Here is a 19298-nt window from a genome sequence, read left to right as displayed (position 1 = left end):
CTTAAAGTTGCACACGTACGCTTGCACAAAGTCAGGGATTTTTTAGGGTTGGCATCAGGTTTATTAATAACCAATTATCAAGCAGGTGTTAATGATCATCAATTTCATAAGTAGGCCGGAAATTTTAATTTTCTGAAACAGAAACGGCTACATTGAGGGTTTAAAACTGGGTGAGGAACAGCCAAACTCTGCTACTAAGGCGAGGATGTGGGAGACTGTTTCATGTCACAGGTCATACACCATGGCAAAACTGAGCACTGCAACAAGACACAAGGTAGTTATACTGCATCAACAAGGTCTCTTCCAGGCAAAGATTTGAAAGCAGACTGGGGTTTCAAGACCTGCTGCTCAAGGTCTTTTGAAGAAGCATAAACAAGCAACTCTGATGACCGTAGACACAGTGATCAACCAAGTTCACTTAAAGCATTATTAAACCCAAAAGCAAACATTTTATTATATTGCAGTTTACCAATTCTTAGATGTGGTGGTTGCATTTGTTTTCATTTTTAAAGCTTTTCTATTTTGATCAGGTAATCCAGCCAGCAAGTCTGTTTATATTTCACTGCAGAATGTATCAATTTACTTGGATGAGGCAAACCACGTAACACTGACAGGGGTGATTACAAGTTTGCAGATTTTATTTACTCATGCAAAACCTTTATCCCAAAAGAAAACCCTGCTGTAACGGATTATAAAATGTGAGTTGGAATTTTGCTTCAGTTTGTTAGTGGTTCTAAATTTGTTATGCATTTAACACTACCCGCCTCCACCCAGACTGACTGACAGTGCCTGTTCTCATGCCTTCAGAGTGGTGTTACTGGCCACATCACCAGGAGAAAACAGAGGGGGAAAAAGCCAAAAAAAACTGATTCAGCCACCACATTAGAGATGCACGATTAATCGTTAAATTGTGATCTCGATTCATGATCTGTATGCAGATCTCTATGCAGAATTTCTGATTCATTCATGTAACAAATGTAGAGTTCGCGGCTCACTCAGCTGTCAAAAGAAAAAAAACTGGGCAGCTTGTCAAGTTTTTCACAACATTGTGTGCTGGTAGATAACTATATAAACATTGTATCTTTTCGTTTCTTAGATGGGATGACTTCAGTCTGTAAATGAGGGAAGTTTAACCACTTAAAGAGGAAGTAAACCCTCTGGCAAAAAATAAACACACTGCAAGACAAAGGTATAATGAGCTAGAATGCATAGCATACTAGCTCAATATAAATGACTTACCTGAGATTGAAGCTCCCAAAGCGGTCCTCGTTCCCCTCCTCCATCGCTGCCATATCTCCTGGAGTGACTTCCGGATATCGTGGCTCAGGCGCTGTGACTGGGCAGAGCCACGATGATGTCACTCCCGCGCATTGCACGTGGGAGCCGCCACTAACGGCATGATCGCCTTTAGAAATGGCATGCTCAGTGCGCCTGTGCGCTGTTGCCTACGGCGCATGCGCCATAGACACCGGTGGCTGTCTTTTGCAAATATCTCCTAAACCGTATAGGCCTCAAGTGTAAATGTGGAGCAGGTGCACTCAATTTGGTGTGATCTCTCTCTCTCACTCTCATACTGGACACTGGAAGTTCAACATGGCACCTCATGGCAAAGAGCTCTCTAAATTGGGCCCAAAGTGTCAATATTATGTGTGGCCACCATTATTTTCCAGCACTGCCTTAACCCTCTTGGGCATGGAGTTGACCAGAGCTTCACAGGTTGCCACTGTAGTCCTCTTCCACTCTTCCATGACGACATCACGGAGCTGGTGGATGTTAGCGAACTTGCGCTCCTCCACCTTCTGTTTGAGGATGCCCCACAGATGCTCAATAGGTCTTGGGTCTGGAGAGATGCTTGGCCAATCCATCCCCTTTACCCTCAGCTTCTTTAACCACTTCGTGCCCAGGCCAATTCTGACATTTCTCTCCTACATGTAAAATTCCTATTTTTTTTGCTAGAAAATGACATAGAACCCCCAAACATTATATATGTTTTTTTAGTCAAAGACCCTAGAGAATACAATGGCAGTCGTTGCAACTTTTTATCTCGCACGGTATTTGCGCAGCAATTTTTCGAACACGTTTTTTTCAGAAAAAAAAACAGTTTCATGCTTAAAAAAAAAAAAAAAAAAAGTAAAGTTAGCCCAATTTTTTTGCATAATGTGAAAGAGGAGGATATGCCGAGTAAATAGATACCCAACATGTCACGCTTCAAAATTGCACGCGCTCGTGGAATGGCGCTTTACATTTTATTACTGGTTACATGTTTTGGGGTACAGAGGAGGTCTAAAGCTAGAATTATTGCTCTCGCTCTAACGTTCGCGGCGATACCTCACATGTGTGGTTTGAACACCGTTTTCATATGTGGGCGGGACTTGCATATGCGCTTCTGTGTGCAAGCCCACGGGGACAGGGGCGCTTTACATTTTTTTTATATATATTTTTTTTTTTTTGACACTTAAAAAAAAATTAAATAAAAAAAATTGATGACTTTTATTCCTATTACAAGGAATGTAAACATCCCTTGTAATAGAAATATGGCACAATCTGACATATTTACAGGGAGATATGGGGACCTCATATCTCACCTCTAGGCTGGGAAGAATAAAAAAACAAAAAACGATCCTGGCTTCCCTGCCAAATCGGCGCCGTTAATTTGAATACCGAGGCCGGGCGTGACGTCATAACACCGCGCCTGGCCTCCGAACGATCATAGAGACTCCGGGGACGGTCTGGTCCACCGGAAATCTCTATGGTAACTGGCGGGGGCCAGCGGATCCTGTCACCGACTCACCGATGGAAGCGGTGAGTCGGTACATGCACCGGAGGGTGGGCGGGAGGGGGGGCGTCCCCTCCCGCCGCCCGTAAGAAGCATGCTTGACTGTAGGCAAGGCACACTTGTTTTTTTACTCCTCACCTGGTTGCCGCCACACACGCTTGACACCATCTAAACAAAATAAAATAAGTTTATCTTCGTCTCGTCAGACCACAGGACATGGTTCCAGTAATCTGTCCTTTTAGTCTGCTTGTCTTCAGCAGAAAAAAAAAGTCGGTCTTTCTGGCTTTGGATCATCTCTTGTCTCAAAAAGTGTTATCGGTGGTCTCCATGGAAGAGCAAGGGTTAGGGTTTTCTTCCAACCTTTTTATGGTAACCAAACGGGCATGTCAGACCCATTTTAGATCTCAAAGATCGAAACCGGTTTTTGAATATCCGCTTTTTTCGCAGTCAATCTGATCAGTGGTTTCCATTCTACAAGGTGGAGAACTGTTAGCGTTAATTGAAATTAAGGATGCTTATCTACATGTGCCTATTTTCCCTGCTCACCAGAATATCTACGATTCGTGACAGAAAATCTTAATTTTCAGTTTGTAGCTCTGCCTTTCGGTCTAGCTATTGCACCTCGAGTGTTTACAAAGGTTTCCCCCTTTAGCCAGATTAAGGGCTCAGGGTATAATGATTCTAGCTTACTTAGACGATCTACTCTTGATAGATCAGTCGGTAGTCTGCTTAAACCAGAGTTTGGTCACCACAGTCGGCTACCTGGAATACCTAGACTGGATTCTCAACCTAGAGAAATCCTCCTTAAAACAGTCAAGGAGATTGCAGTACTTGGGCCTGATCATAGATACAGCTCAAAAGAGGGTGTTGTTGCTCCAGGCAAAGATCAGTTCCATAAAGGACCTGATTCAGGTGGTCAAAGCAAAGAAGAATCCTTCTATTTGACTTTGCATGAGAGTGTTGGGAAAGATGGTAGCTTCGTTAGAGGCCGTTCCTTATGCGCAGTTTCATTCAAGACTGCTGCAAGACAGTATCCTGTCAACTTGGAACAAGACGGTCCAAGCTCTAGACCAGGGGTGCTCAACCTGTGGCTCTCCAGCTGTTGCGGAACTACAAGTCCCATGAGGCATAGCAAGACTCCGACAGCCACAAGCATGACACCCAGAGGCAGAGGCATGATGGGACTTGTAGTTTTGCAACAGCTGGAGCGCCACAGGTTGAGCACCCCTGCTCTAGACTTTCCCAATGCTTTTATCCCCCAAAGTGTGTCAAGGCTTCAGTTGGTTGATATACAAGAATCTTCAGAAAGGAAAGTCCTTCCTACCAGTTACCTGGAAGATGGTGACAACAGATGCCAGCCTTCTGGGCTGAGGAGCAGTCCTGGAAGAAGCATGAGTCCAAGGAAAATGGTCCAAAACAGAAATTACCTTGCCCATCAATATTCTAGAGATTCGGGCAGCACCCCTGGCCCTGAAGGCCTGGACGCTCAGATTGCAGAATTATCCTGTCAGGATCCAATCTGACAATGCTACAACAGTAGTCTATATCAATCACCAAGGGGACACAAGAAGTTGTGCGGCTCAGAGAGAGATGAATCATATCCTATACTGGGCAGAAGGCAACATTCCTTGCCTATCAGCAGTCTTCATTTTGGGTATAGAGAATTGGCAGGCGGACTACTTGAGTCGCCAACAGTTGTTCCCAGGAGAATGGTCTCTTCACCTGACATCTTTCTGTCAATATGTCAAAGATGGGGAATTCCGGACGTCTATCTGTTTGTGTCCAGGTTCAACAAAAAGATTGACAACTTTGTGTCAAGGACAAAGGATCCGCTGGCATGCTGAACAGATGCCTTGGTTTTTCCATGGGGATCTGTTTTTACTGATCTATGCGTTCCCTCCTGTTCTGCTGCTTCCACACCTTCTTCGCACGATCAAGAAGGAAGGGAAGGAGGTGATTCTTATGGCCCAGGAGATTTTGGTATGCAGAGATCGTAAAGATGGCGGTAGGGGACCCATGGACCCTACCACCGCGGCCAGGCCTTTTCTCGCAAGGTCATGTATACTATCCTACCTTTTTCAAATGCTAAATTTTAACGGTTTGGTTATTGAGACCCACATTCTGAAAGATCGTGGGCTGTCAGGTTCAGTAGTTTCTACTTTGGTTAATGCTAGCAAGCCGGCCTCCAGAGTCATATATTAGAGTCTGGAAGGCATATGTTTCCTAGTGTGAATCCAGGGGTTGGCACCCCAGGAAATATGTCATAGGTAGGATCCTTGAATTTCTACAGATTGGATTAGAAATGAAGCTAGCCTTAAGTACTATCAAAAGCCAGGTGTCTGCCTTATCTGTGTTTTTTCAACGAATACACTTGCTTCACACTCTGGTTTGTAGCTTTATTCAGGGGGTAACATGGATTAATCCTCCGGTTAGGTCACCCCTGAACCCTTGGGACTTGAATTTAGTCCTGTCGGCATTACAGAAACAGCCTTTTGAGCCAATATTCCATTGGTACTTTTGACAAGAGAATTCGATTTTTTTTTTTTTTTTTGGTTGCCATGTCTTCTGCAAGAGGAGTATCAGAGTTGGCTGCTCTTTCTTGTAAAGAGCCATATTTGATTATTCAAAAGGATAAGGTTGCATTGCGTCCTCATCTACAGGTAAGCTGTTTTAAAAATCCTATTTTCACTCATGGTTAGTGTTTGGCTGAAGCCATTTATTATCAATCAACTGTTTACTATTTTAAAATCATAATCGCAACAGAAACTACCCAAATGACCCTGATCAAAAGTTTACATACCCTGGTGATTTTGGCCTGATAACATGCACACAAGTTGACACAAAGGGGTTTGAATGGCTATTAAAGGTAACCATCCTCACCTGTGATCTGTTTGCTTGTAATTGTGTGTGTGTGTGTGTAAAAGGTCAATGAGTTTCTGGACTCCTGACAGACCCTTTCATACTTCATCCAGTGCTGCACTGATGTTTCTGGATTCTGAGTAATGGGGAAAGCAAAAGAAATGTTAAAGGATCGCAGGAAAAGGTAGTTGAACTGTATAAAACAGGAAAAGGATATAAAGATATCCAAGGAATGGTGAATGCCAATCAGCAGTGTCCAAACTCTAATCAAGAAGTGGAAAATTAGCTGTTCTGTTGAAACCAAACCATGGTCAGGTAGACCAACTAAATTTCAGCCACAACTACCAGGAAAATTGTTTGGGATGCAAAGAAAAACACACAAATAACTTCACGTGAAATACGGGACTCTCTGAAAACGTGGTGTGGCTGTTTCTAGATGCACAATAATGAAGCGCTTGAAGAAAGATGGGCTGCATGGTCGAGTTGCCAGAAGAAAACCATTACCACGCAAATGCCACAAAGTATCCCCTTACAATTACGCCAAACAGATAAGCCTCAAACCTTCTGCCACAAAGTCATTTGGAGTGATGAGACCACAATTGAGCTTTTTGGCTACAACCATAAACTTAATTTGTTGAGTTACCAAGGCCTATGTGAAATACGGAGGTGGATCGCTGATGTTTTGGGGATGTGTGAGCTACAAAGGCACAGGAAATTTGGTCAACATTGATGGCAAGATGAATGCAATATGTTATCAAAAATACTGGAGGCACATTTGCATTCATCAGCCAGGAAGCTGTGCGTGGGACGTACTTGGACATTACAACATGACAATGATCCAAAACACAAGGCCAAGTTGACCTGTCATTTGCTACAGTAGAATAAAGTGAAGGTTCTGGAGTTGCCATCTCAGTGTCCTGACCTCAATATCATTGAGCCACTCTGGGGAAATCTCAATGTGCAGTTCATGCAAGAAAGCCCAAGAATTTACAGGAACTGGAGGCTTTTTACCAAGAGGAATGGGCAGCTTTACCATGTGAGAAGATGGAGACTCATCCGCAAATAGCACAAAAGACTTCAAGCTGTCATTGATGTTAAAGGGGGCAATACACTGTATTAAGTGTGGTAAGGAAACTTTTGATCAGGGTCATTTGGGTAGTTTGTGATTATGTTTTTTTAAAGAGTAAACACAGTAGATTTTAATAATAAATGGCTTCAGCCAAACATTAACCATGAGTGAAAAAAGTCTGTGTGTTATATTCTCTGAAAAATAGCCAAGAAATCATAAATTCTGCCAGGGTATGTAAACTTATGAGCACAACTGTATATAAAGGTCTGCAGAATTGCCCTTTACATCAGGGTTCGCAGAGTTCCCCCCCCTTGCACTGTAAGATTAAAAGGGATGGAGGCCCAGAGACATGTCCAAGGTACATAGAGGACACATGGGTCAGATTAGGAGGGATAGAGGCCAGAGACATGTCCAGGGTACACCATAGTTAATTTTGTCTACTAAAACATTATAGTCTACTAACTTGATACCATTTTAGTTGACTAAAATACGACTAAAACAATTGAGATTACTTAAATAGGACTGAAACTAAAATTGCATTTTAGTCAAGACTAAAACTAAATTGAAAATTGACACTGGTCTATAGTGCATGTTCATACCTCAATACCATAAATAATAACACATTCAATTTTTCACTTCAGCAGTATATAATGAGTTTAGAAATTGTAGAGAAATGCTTAAATAATGCATTACAATTTAACTACACTGATTAGATTTTAGATGACTAAAATTAGTTTTAGTCGAATAAAATGTCCTGGAGATTAAATACGACAAAAAATAAAACAAGAAGCCTAAAATGGGACTAAAACTAAACTAAGACTAGAACTAAATCGAAATTTGCTGCCAAAATTAACACTGGGGTACACGGAGGATACTTAAGTTGGATTAAAAAGGATGGAGGCCAGGGACATGTCCGGGGTACACAGAGGATACATAGGTTAGATTAGAAGGGATGGATCTTCTAATCTAACCTCTGTGTACCCCAGACATATCCCTGGCCTCCATCCCTTCTAATCTAACCTATGTGTATGCTGGACATATCTCTGGGCCTCAATCTCCTCCTTAGATAACCCATGTATTCTCTGTACACCCTGGACATGTCTCTGGCCTCCATCCCTTTTAGTCTTGCAGTGCAATGGGGAACTCCGCAAACCCTGATGTAAAGGGAACTGCAGGGAACGCTGATGCAGGGGGGTGGCTCAGAGACCACCTTCTATAGCGTGAATACACTAAGGGAAGGGGGAGAACACTGATATCATTGTATTCAACCCCCCCCCCCCTTACATGAGTCACTCCCACCCCCTCAGACTGGCCTGATGACGCAGTCACTGATTGATTGAGATATATATATATATATATATATATATATATATATATATATATTGATTGAGATATATATATATATATATATATATATATATATATCTCTCAATCAAATATACACACACACGTCTTTAGTCAGCCACCAATTTTGCAAGTTCTCCCACTTAAAAAGATGGGAGAGGCCTGTAAATGTCATCATAGGTATACCTGAGCTATGAGAGACGAAATGTGAAAACAAATCCAGACAATCACATTGTCTGATTTTTGAAAGAATTTTTTGCAAATTATGGTGGAAAATAAGTATTTGGGCAACAAGCAAGATTTCTTGCTCTCACAGACCTGTATCTTCTTCTTTAAGAGGCTCCTCCACTCATTACCTGTGTTTATGGCACCTGTTTGAACTTGTTATCAGTATAAGACACCTGTCCAAAACCTAAAACAGTCATGCTCCAAACTCCACTATAGTGAAGACCAAAGAGCTGTCAAAGGACACCAGAAACAAAATTGTAGACCTGTACCAGGCTGGGAAGTCTGAATCTGCAATAGGCAAGCAGCTTGGTGTGAAGAAATCAACTGTGGGAGCAATAATTAGAAAATGGAAGACATACAAGATCACTGATAATCTCCTTCGATCTGGGGCTCCATGCAAGATCTCACCCCGTGGGGTCAAAATGATCACAACCTGCGAGAGCTCATGACCTGCAGAGAGCTGAGACCAAAGTAACAAAGGCTACTAGGGGTGCAATGGATCGTCGCCAATCCATGATCCGAATGGGTCACCCTGTTTGGATCAGCACACGCCACAATCCATGGAGCACTCCGCGGCCTCGGCCTTAGGAAAGGCTGCGGCTTCGGCCTAGCTCCGGAGCGGGGGCCATCTTTGTACACCCGGCGACCGTTTACAATGTGAACGCTCCGTCAAATGACGGAGCGATCACTTGTAAACAAACCGGCGTGCTCTTCCCTCTATGTACCAATCTGTACAGTGGATGGGAGAGACATCGGATGGCAGCAGCGCTGCGGGCTGGATCTGTAGTGCCCACAGAGCTGCTCTGTGGCAATTGCAGTCACAGACATCCCTCCATACCTAGCCATACTCTGCAATACTTGGTAATACCCAGCCATGCTCAGCCGTACCCAGCCATACTCAGCAAATATTACAGTGGGTGAGATGTATATTACAGTGGGGACTATATGGTAGTGGAATCTTCACAGGTTTTTACAAATTCAGTTATTTGCTGATCCAAAAAAATGATCCGATCCGTAACTTTGATCTGAGGAACGATCCAATGTGTGAGTTTTTTTGGTCCGTTGCACCCCTAAAGGCTACCATCAGTAACGCACTACGCCGCCAGGGACTACTGAAGCGCCAGATGTGTCCCCCTGCACTTGCCCCTGTCCCCCTAATGGCGGCAATCTTCGCTTTTTATCGGCACTGCAACATTTTGGCGGACACATCAGACACTTGACACATTTTTGGAACCGTTGGCATTTATACAGCGATCAGTGCTTTAAAAATGCAGTCATGAGCATCTGGACCCCCCGCAGTGCAGCTCCCGCGTGCACACACCGCCAACGTATAGATCCCACGATTCGCGGCATCGTGCCGACCTGCCCCAGTATGACTGCGGCTGGTCTGCAAGCGGTTAAGGAGACAATAAGGTAATTTTTTAATTGATGGCAGCAACATGTCTCAAAGTTGGGACAGGGCCATGTTTACCATTGTGTAGCATCCCCTCTCCTGTTAACCACTTGCCAACCCGCCGCCACAGTTAAACTGCGGCAGGTGGAACAGCTGGGCGAAGCAACGTTCTGTAACGTTGCTTCGCCCTGTGGCCACTAGGGGGCTCGCGCGTGCCCCCCGAGCCGATGCGAGTGCCCGGCGGTCATGATCACCGCCAGGCTCCCGCGATTGCCGCTGACACATGGAGAACTGGGATCTGTCATCTCCTCTGCAGTCCCCTCCTCCTTCTGTTAGAACACGTACTAGGGAACACATTAACCCTTGATCGCCCATAGTGTTAATCCCTTCAATGCCAGTGACATTTTTACAGCGATCAATGCATTTTTATAGCATTGATCGCTGTATTAATGTCAGTGGTCCCAAAAATGTGTCACAGTTGTCCGACGTGCCCGCCATAATGTCGCAGTAAAAATCAGAGATTTCTGCCATTACAAGTAAAAAGAAAAGTTTAATAATAAAATTTAAAATGCCATAAAACTATCCCCTATTTTGTAGAAGCTATAACTTTTGCGCAAACCAATCAATGTACGCTTATTGCGATGTTTTTTTTTCTACCAAAAATATATAGAAGAGTACATATCGGCCTAAACTGAGGGGAATTCTTTTTTATTTATACGTTTTTGGGGAAAATTTATAGCAAAAAGTAAAAAAAAGGCGTGTGTTTTTTTTTTTTTTTTTTTTTTTTTTTTATAGCTCAAAAAAAGACTGCGCAATTGTCAGTTAAAGCGATGCAGTGCCGAATCGCAAAAAGTGGTCAGGAAGAGGGTAAAATCTTCTGGGGCTGAAGTTGTTATCACTCTGTAAATGTGTGGGAACTGAGAAGAGCAGTTGCTGAAGTTTTGGGAGAGGAATGTTCTATTGTCTGATATAGGACTAACCAGTCCTCGGTCATCTTTGTCGTATCTTTTGTTTCAAGATGCGCCAAATATTTTCAGTTGGTGAAAGTTCTGGACTGCAGGCGGGATATTTGGTTAAAAGGGTTGTAAAAGGTTTTGCACTACAGAAGGTTTTTCACCTATATATGTATAGAATGCATTAAGGTGTAAAACCTCATTGGTTTACAACCCCTTTAAGCACCTAGACTCCTACAACAAACCTGTGTTGTCATAGATGCCGTATTTAGTTTAGCATTGCTAAATATGCAAGGCCTTCCCTGAAAATTGTGTTTGGATGGGCGCATATGCTGCTCTAAAACCTGGATATGTCTTTCAGCATTGATGGTGCCTTTCCAGATGTTCAGGCTGCCCATTATATATGCAAACTATCAACACTTCTATTTCTAAAAGCATTCTTAATTTACAGAATTAGAAGTATTAGCTGGATTTCAGCTTCAGTTTGTTAGGGGTACTAGCAGATTTAAATACACTAACATTCCCCTCCCCCCAAACCGACAATGCTGCTGTCGAAATGCACCCTCTGTTCTGATTATCCAGAGTGATGTCTGTCTTATACATGAGGTGTTACTGGCAGGATTCCCAGGTGACAGCAAGGACAAAACCTAAAACAGAAAACAAATGCAGACACCACATCTAATGATTGGTAAGCTGCAATATATAGCATTTTTGTTTTTGGGTTTAATACAGTTTTACCTATGGGTTCTCTTTGTAAACTAGGCTGCATTGTAGAGCGTAAAATTTGATTAAAATAAAAAGAAAACGTATTGCTTTTGTACTTTTCTATTTCTAATATAAACACTGAAGTGTCCGTATATGAAATAGAATTAATTTACTGCAACTCAGTCCTTGGGAGTTCCCAGAGGAAAAACCTCTCCTCCTGTGGGACTGTTTATGAAGCCAAGTATATCTGTTCTCAGGGGAAGAGAGAATGGCAGTGATCTAAGGAGAAGGGGGGCAGCTGTCTGTGATCTTGCAGGATATTGTGGGGATTTGTAGCAGAACGACAAGTTTAGTGTCATTAGTTAAAAAAAAGTTCCGACTACCCCATTCACACATTTATATGGATGGAGGAATCCTTCCCACTGTGGTATTGTATTCTGACAGCGGTGAGCCCTCCCTGCCATCAGAATACAGTGATCAGTGTTGCCAGCTGTATCTGGTGGCACGGATCATTTGGGACACGCAAAGTTTCTTCTACTAAAAATCTTTCTTCTAGCTATTATTATTTATTTATTTATTTTGTACTAAAATTCCAATGGGTAAATTGCCCTGGCACTTTATTTTTTTCTTTGTTTGCTCCCATTTCTCTGATCCCTTCCTGCGTATGTTCCTTATTTTGCCAGTTTGCTTCAACCTCAGGCCCCATTCACACATCGTTATTTGGAAATGCGGGCATAATCGCCACAATTCCAAATCGCACAGCAATTGCTGCAAAGCATACAGCACACATTTGTGTGCCATTCATTCATTCATTCATTCATTCTAAATGGCAACACAAATGCGCTGAGATTTTTCCTGTGATTGTCGACAGAATCGCACAGCAGCGCTTCGTTCAGAGATTTGCTCTGAGGAAGGGGTTGCACCCTCAAAATGCCTCAGCCTATACCCTTTGCTGCGCCTGCACCGTTTAACTTTGTGTGGTTTTATGGCTCATTGTAGGTCGCTATTTTTCTGAGTATCCACTTTTCATTTTTTAAACACCTATTTAAATGTATTTGGTAATGCACTAGGTGTGCGCGCCTCCCTTTTTGTTTTGTCTTTGTAGAATTGCACAGCAGTTGCGGCCGCAAGCATTGTGTAAAGATTGTCACCCAAAATGGAACAGGAGCTTCTTGTTTTTGGGTGACAAACGCACATAGGACAAAGTGATTGGGCTGCCCTGTGTGCGACACAAAGAATCGTGAGTGTGAACGCTTGTTCCAGCTACGTGTAGTGTGAAAGGGACCTAAATGTTCCCTCATTTAGCGCTTGTTTCACTGCTTATTGCACCTATGGTATGACAAAGTACACGTATATTACAAAATTAGATAAATTAGATAGACATAACCTGTATTTGTGGCACCACATCCATGTACATATACAAAGAACAAACAAAAGAATCAGACTTTAACAGTTGCCACCCATAATCCCAAGTAGGAAGAAAATGTAGTACTCATGTATATAAAAATAATGTGTTAAAATTCAACACAATGAAAAAATATACAGACAAAACATGCAACCATCAAAAATTGACAGAGTGTGTATATGTATATATATATATATATATATATATATATATATATATATATATATATATATATATATATATATATATATATATATATATATATATATATATATATATATATATATATATATATAGATAGGTTTCTTTGTCATGCTTAGATAGATATATCTATCTATCAGTGTGACCCCTAATATAATATAATAATCATAGCAATCATATGTAACTACATCAAATAAATAGATGAGATTAAAAAAAAGGAAAAAAAAAAACTTTCTCTAAGTACTTACCTGTATATCAAATAGGATTGCTATGATTATTATGTTATATTTGTTGTGTATGTTTATATGTACATACATATCCAAAATTTGATTAATTGGAGTACTAATTATAACCTCCCAGTACCAATAGGATCACCTGAAGAAGCCTCTGGAAAAAAGCATGGCGATTTCTATTGGTGATGACACACTGATTGCTAACCTCTGGCCCTTCATATTGTGAGTTGACCCCCATCTTCACACATTTACATAATAGTGGGCCACACTGATAGATTTCTTTGTTATGCTTCTATATACTTAGGCAATTTTTGATGGGAGACTATGAGCAGTTTTATTGCTATATTGTTTTCATTATGTTTTTATTAGATTTTAACATGTTGTACCAATAAACTTTGTTATTTTTATATACATGAGTACTCCTTTTTCTTCCTACTTGGGATTATGTGTGGCAGCCGTTAGGCCTCATGTACACTGCTGCTGGTAAACAGAAGTTTAGAGACAATTGGGGGTCTTTTTTCAGCTGCCCCTGAACCCATTGAATGTTATCTTATCAGTACATGTACACAGGTTTGTTTAATGTAGTTTTTAGGCAGTTGAGGTTAGAGGCCTTTTTTGGAAAGCAAAAACATGAGTTCAGACGCTGAATTTAGAGGCATTTCAAGCACCAAACGCTTCTAAATGTGGCTAAACACGGTAACCGCATTTAGCCGTGTTTTGTACAGGCGGTTTTCATTTTTGGCTGTTTTGATGAAATACATTTTTGTTTTTCACACGCTTCTAAATGCAAACACGGCAAAAACTGATGTTTTAACCACTTCCTGCCCGCACTATAGTCAAAATACAGCTACAGCGCAGACGCTAACTCCCGGGAGGGCATCCTTGGAGGTCCTCCTGTTTACTTCCCCTCTGTGCGTCGCTGCAGGCGTGCATCGGGAAGTTCTGTGTTGGCCGTGTCCCTTGGACACAGCCAATCACAGATCGTGCTAAATGGCCAATCACAGCGGCCATTTAGCACTCGATCGGCCTGTCCAATGAGAGGTCATCTCATATGTAAACATCTCTCATCGCTGGAATCTCTCCCTCCTCACATGCAGTCTCTGTGTGAGGAGGGAGAGATGAACGGCTGCAGTGTCAGTGAGAACACACACACCCACCTATCAGTGCCACCTGTCCCCAGTGCCTGTGCCACCTGTCCCCAGTGCCTGTGCCACCTATCCCCAGTGTCACGTGTCGGTGCCACCTGCCAGTGTCATGTGTCATCAGTGCCATCTGTCATTAGTGTCACATATTAGTTCCATCTGTCATCGGTGTCACGTGTCATTGTCCTGGTGCTCCAGGGCCTTCAAAAGTGTAATAGGTAGTCAACAAGTTAGATGTGTAATTTATGCTCCTAGAACACGTGATGGCGCTCCCTGCATGTTGGGCCTCTCTAAGTGGCCAGGCTGTGAAAGTCCCACACACTTGGTATCGTAATACTCATTACTCAGGAGGAGTAGCAGAATGTATTTTGGGGAATTATTTGTGGTATACACATGCCATGTGAGAGAAATAACCTATTACAATGACAATTTTGTAGGAAAAAACAAAAAAAACAAAAAAAATAAAAAAAATCGTAATTTTCAAAGAATTGTGGGAAAAAAATACAACATCGAAAACCTCACTATGCCTCTTACTAAATACCCTGGAATGTCTCCTTTCCAAAAAGAGGTAATTTGGGGGGGATTTGTACTTTCCTGGCTTGTTCGGCTCGCAAGAAATGATAGGCCACCAGTACATCAGGTGTGATCAATTTTTTATGATTAGCACCACAACTTGTAGACTCTCTAACTTTCACAAAGACCAAATAATATCCACTAATTTGGGTTCTTTTTACCAAATATATGTAGCAGTATAAATTGTGGCCAAAATTTATGAAAAAAAATTAATAATTTGCAAAATTTTATCACAGAAACAAAGAAAAATTTGTTTTTTTCCCCAAATTTTTTGTCTTTTTTCATTTATAGCGCAAAAAATAAAAACCCAGAGGTGATCAAATACCACCAAATGAAAGCTCTATTTGTATGAAAAAAAGGACAAAAAATTCATTCGGGTACAGTGTTACATGACTGAGTAATTGTCATTCAAAATGTGAGAGCACCGAAAGCTGAAAATTGGTCTGGGCAGGAAGGGGGTTTAAGTGCCCAGTAGGCAAGTGGTTAAACGTGGTTTACTATCTGCCAAGTTAAATAGTTCAGGAGAGGTTGTAAAAACTAAGGTAAGCCTTAGTCTGATTGTTATTATTTTTTTTGTTTGTTTCTTTGTATTGTATATTACACTTTTACGTAGTACAGAAGCTCTAATAATCAGTACATTTGTATGTTATTTCAGTAGTAAGCACAAGTTACACCTCATCCTTTTTTGCCTAATGGAATGCTTCAACTTGTTTATATATTACAGAAAATGAAGCTGAAAGAAATTGAGCGGTCTGCAGTCCAAGCATGGAGCCCAGCAAACCAGCACCCAGTTTACTTAGCAACAGGTAGAATTTAGCATTTTGCCAAGCTATTTCAGCTTTGTAACAGCATTGTACTATGGCTTTGTTCACCTCTTTGCAGAGAATACTTGTATGCAAGACTTTTTTTTTTTTTTGTCTTGTAATGGCATTATTTTATATTCTCATGTGTTGTGTATATTTTACTGTTAAAGCATAAAGCAAAACTTCCCTTTTTTAATGGCTTCTTGATGCACTAGGGCAAAATAGGGCCAGGTTGGGTTTTGACTGCAATTAGATGTGTTGACAGCCCATTCTAAACAAATGGGCTACTTTAAGACAGCATGTGACATGATGCGTGTTAATGTGTGTTTTATCCAACACACAAGTCTTAACCTGGCCTAAGGTGTCTGGGGGTGGAGGGCTGTTGAGGCCCATTCACAGCATGCGAAGATTAGAATCTGAGGAGGCTTCACAAGAAGGTATTTATTTTGAAACTGATGACAGTATTTGCAGGCACCGTCCTAGGAAACCTGCATTGTCTAAGAAGTACTTTTTAGACCGATAACTTTAACTTTCTTATTGTACATCATGGGACACAGAGCCATAGTAGTTACTATGTGGGTTATAGGCCACCTTCAGGTGATGGACACTGGTACGCCCTAAGCCCTAACCTGAGCTCCACTGGAGCAATCCTTGCTGGGGCTAGCCATGCTGACCGGATCCATTCAAAGTGTCTTTTTTTTGGCCGAATTGAACTTCAACGCTTCTCTTTTTAGAGAACTGGATCCAGTACTTTTTGGTAGTAAGGCCATAAAGTTTTACTGGTGGAGGTGCTATTACAGGTCCAGGATAGTGTGTTTCCTCGAGGATTCCCAGCTCCTGAAGGTTTTAACGGAAGCCACCGTGAAAGGTGAAGATTGGGTCTGTTGGTTTTACCACAGAAAACCCTGCAGCTGGAAAGGTAAGTGGAGTTTTCTAAGAATTTTTTTAAACTTTCTTATTAATGTCTCCTTTAAGATCAGTAAATTATGTCATGCCTATGTGTCATCACTGGGGGCTTTATTCAGCACTCACCTGCTCATGCTGAAAGCACGCTGTGTCAGGAGAGCTGAGATGCTTCTTCCTCCAGGCAGACCGCAGGACCTCCGGTAAGCTGGGGGAGGGGTTCTTCTCCCCACCAATTGCCCCCCTGTGGTGATCATCTCCCCCTCTTCATGGGAGAAGAAGCGCTTTATGTTAAAAAAAACAAAAAACTGCCACGATCAGCTCAGCGGCTTACAGACCTCCCCACGCCATGCTGCTTCATCCCGTCGGTCCCAGAGACCCTGTAGTCCACTGCTTTCTTTAAAAGGGGAAGAGCTGTAGGCAATGCGGGGGGAGGGGCTTAGTGGCGTTGGCATCCTCCGACGTCCAACGCGAGGAGGCAAGGTTTTAAAAGTGCCATTTGTGTTGCAGGCTGTAGAGGGACAGGAGCAAAGGTGGCGTTAAGAGGTTTGGTGACACAGGCATTTCCTCTAATATTTTCCCAATCTTTTAATGCCTTTCCTATCCATTCATGGCAAAAGAAGCTTATGTATTCTGAGTGGAAGCACCCAGATAACCAGTTTTTTCATCCTAAAAAGTTTTCTATACTTTTATTCTATGGAGGAAGAATTCTATAAGAAATGGGGGATTCCAGCAATTGACTCTGCTTTATCCTCTGTGAACAAGAACCTGACTTGTCCTGTAGACAATGCTCAAATGTTGTAAAAGGATCCAACAGATAAGAATTTGGAATTTCTCTTTAAAAACATTTCTCTTGCAGTTTCAGTCGTTCAGCCTGCATTGGCAGCAATTGGAGTATCTCAGTCCTTAAAAGACCAGTTTGTAGAGGTACTAAAAATTATTCCTGATCAGCAGGTTCAGGAGTTGCCCGGTATATCAGAAGCATTGTGTTTCACAGTAGACGCTATGAAAATTTTTATTCTCCAAGCCTCATGGCTCATGATAGGGCTGGTGCGTGTGTAGAATCCTATGGTTGAAAAATTGGTCAGCCGAAGCGCCGTGTAAAAAGATCTTGGCCAGTTTCTCATTTCATGGTGAACAGTTATTTGGATAAGTATATCCAAAGAATTTCTAATGGGAAAAGTTCTCTTTTACCAGTTAAGAAGAAGTTTAAATGTTTTTCCTTTTAAACGTGCCTCTACTCCAGTGCCAGGAGCATCAGCCTCCAGGCAGTCATGACGGCCTCCACCGTCAAGTTCAAGAGGAAGACCTCAGGGGCAGTCCCAGGGCCAAAAGAGGACCTAGGGCAGGAAACCCACGAAGCAAAATACTAACGCCTCCTTATGAAGGGTCGCTCGAATGGGGGGGAAGGCCTTTACACTATTCAAAGATCTAGTAGGAACAATGTCAAGACAGATGGGTGGCTTCCTCAATTTCTCTAGGTTACAAACTAGAGTTCCGAGAATTCCTGTCTCCTCATTTTCTTAGATCAAACATTCCCAGAGACCCAGGGAAAAGGAAGTCTTTCTAGCTTTGGATGATCTCTCTTCTCAAAACGTCAGTGGTTCCCACAGAAGGGCAGGGGTCAGGGTTTTATTCAAACCTCTTCATGGTGCCAAAACCAAACTGGGAGGTCAGACCCATTTTAGATCTCAAGGATCTAAACCAGCTCTTCCTTTCGCATGGAGTCAATCCTATCAGTTGTCTCTATCCTACAAGGAGGAGAATTTCTGGCATCGATTGACATCAAGGATGCTTATCTCCATGTGCCAATTTTCCCCGCTCACCAGAAATTTCTGCGTTTCTAGGTAGAAATTCGTCATTTTCAGTTTGTAGCTCTGCCTTTTGGTCTAGCTACTGCACCTCAAGTGTTCACAAAGATCCTGGCCCCTCCATTAGCCAGGTTAGGGGTTAGGGTATAACGATTCTAGCCTACTTAGACGATATGCCCTTGGTAGATCAGTCAGTAACGCCCCTAAACCAAAGTTTAGGCACAGCCGGGAGTTACCTAGAATTCCTGGGCTGGATTCTCAACCTAGAGAAATCCTCCTTAAAACCATCAAGGAGATTGCAGTATTTGAGGCTAATCACAGATCCAGTTGAGAAAAGGGTGTTCTTACCCCATGATTCGACTTGTCAAAACAAAAAAAAATCCTTCTATTTGGCTTTGCATGAAGTTGTTAAGGAAGATGGTGGCTTCTTTTGAAGCTGTTCCTTATGCACAGTTTCATTGAAGACTGCTGCAAAACAGTATTCTGTCAACTTGGAACAAGAAGATTCAGGCTTTGGACTTTGCAATACGCTTATCCCCCGAAGTGCGTCAAAGCCTCAATTGGTGGTTGATATCCAGCAATCTTCAACAGGGGAGATCCTTTCTACCACTATCCTGGAAGGTGGTAACGATGGATGCCAGCCTTCTAGGCTGGGGAGCAGTCCTGGAAGAATCATCTGTCCAAGGGAAGTGGTCCAATTCAGAGAGGACCTTGCCCATCAATATTCTAGAAATTCGGGCAGTACGTCTGGCCCTAGTGGCCTGGATGCTCAGACTATGGAATTGTCCTTACAGGATCCAATCCAACAATGCCACAGCTGTGGCCTACATCAATCACCAAGGGGGTACGAGAAGTCGTGCAGCCCAAAGAGAGGTGAATCATGTTCTATCGTGGGCAGGA

General features: G+C 42.2%; 1 protein-coding gene across 6 annotated transcripts in view; it reads left to right on the top strand.

Annotated features, from left to right (window-relative positions):
• SEC31B (SEC31 homolog B, COPII component) overlaps window positions 1–19298 on the top strand; it is a 360793-nt gene that overhangs the window by 47517 nt on the left and 293978 nt on the right. For all 6 annotated transcript variants that reach the window (XM_077454443.1, XM_077454445.1, XM_077454444.1 and 3 more), the window contains one exon: window positions 15606–15687. In XM_077454443.1, coding sequence (XP_077310569.1) covers window positions 15609–15687 — 79 coding nt within the window. In that variant the 5' untranslated portion in view covers window positions 15606–15608. The remainder of the gene's footprint in view (window positions 1–15605; window positions 15688–19298) is intronic.

This window comes from Lithobates pipiens, unplaced genomic scaffold, assembly GCF_037356315.1.
Source record: "Lithobates pipiens isolate NorthernLeopardFrog02 unplaced genomic scaffold, aLitPip1_a1.2 Scaffold_25, whole genome shotgun sequence".
Classification (NCBI taxonomy): Eukaryota; Metazoa; Chordata; class Amphibia; order Anura; family Ranidae; genus Lithobates; species Lithobates pipiens.
Note: the sequence above shows the minus strand (reverse complement) of the source record. Positions and strands in the feature narration are given on the sequence as shown.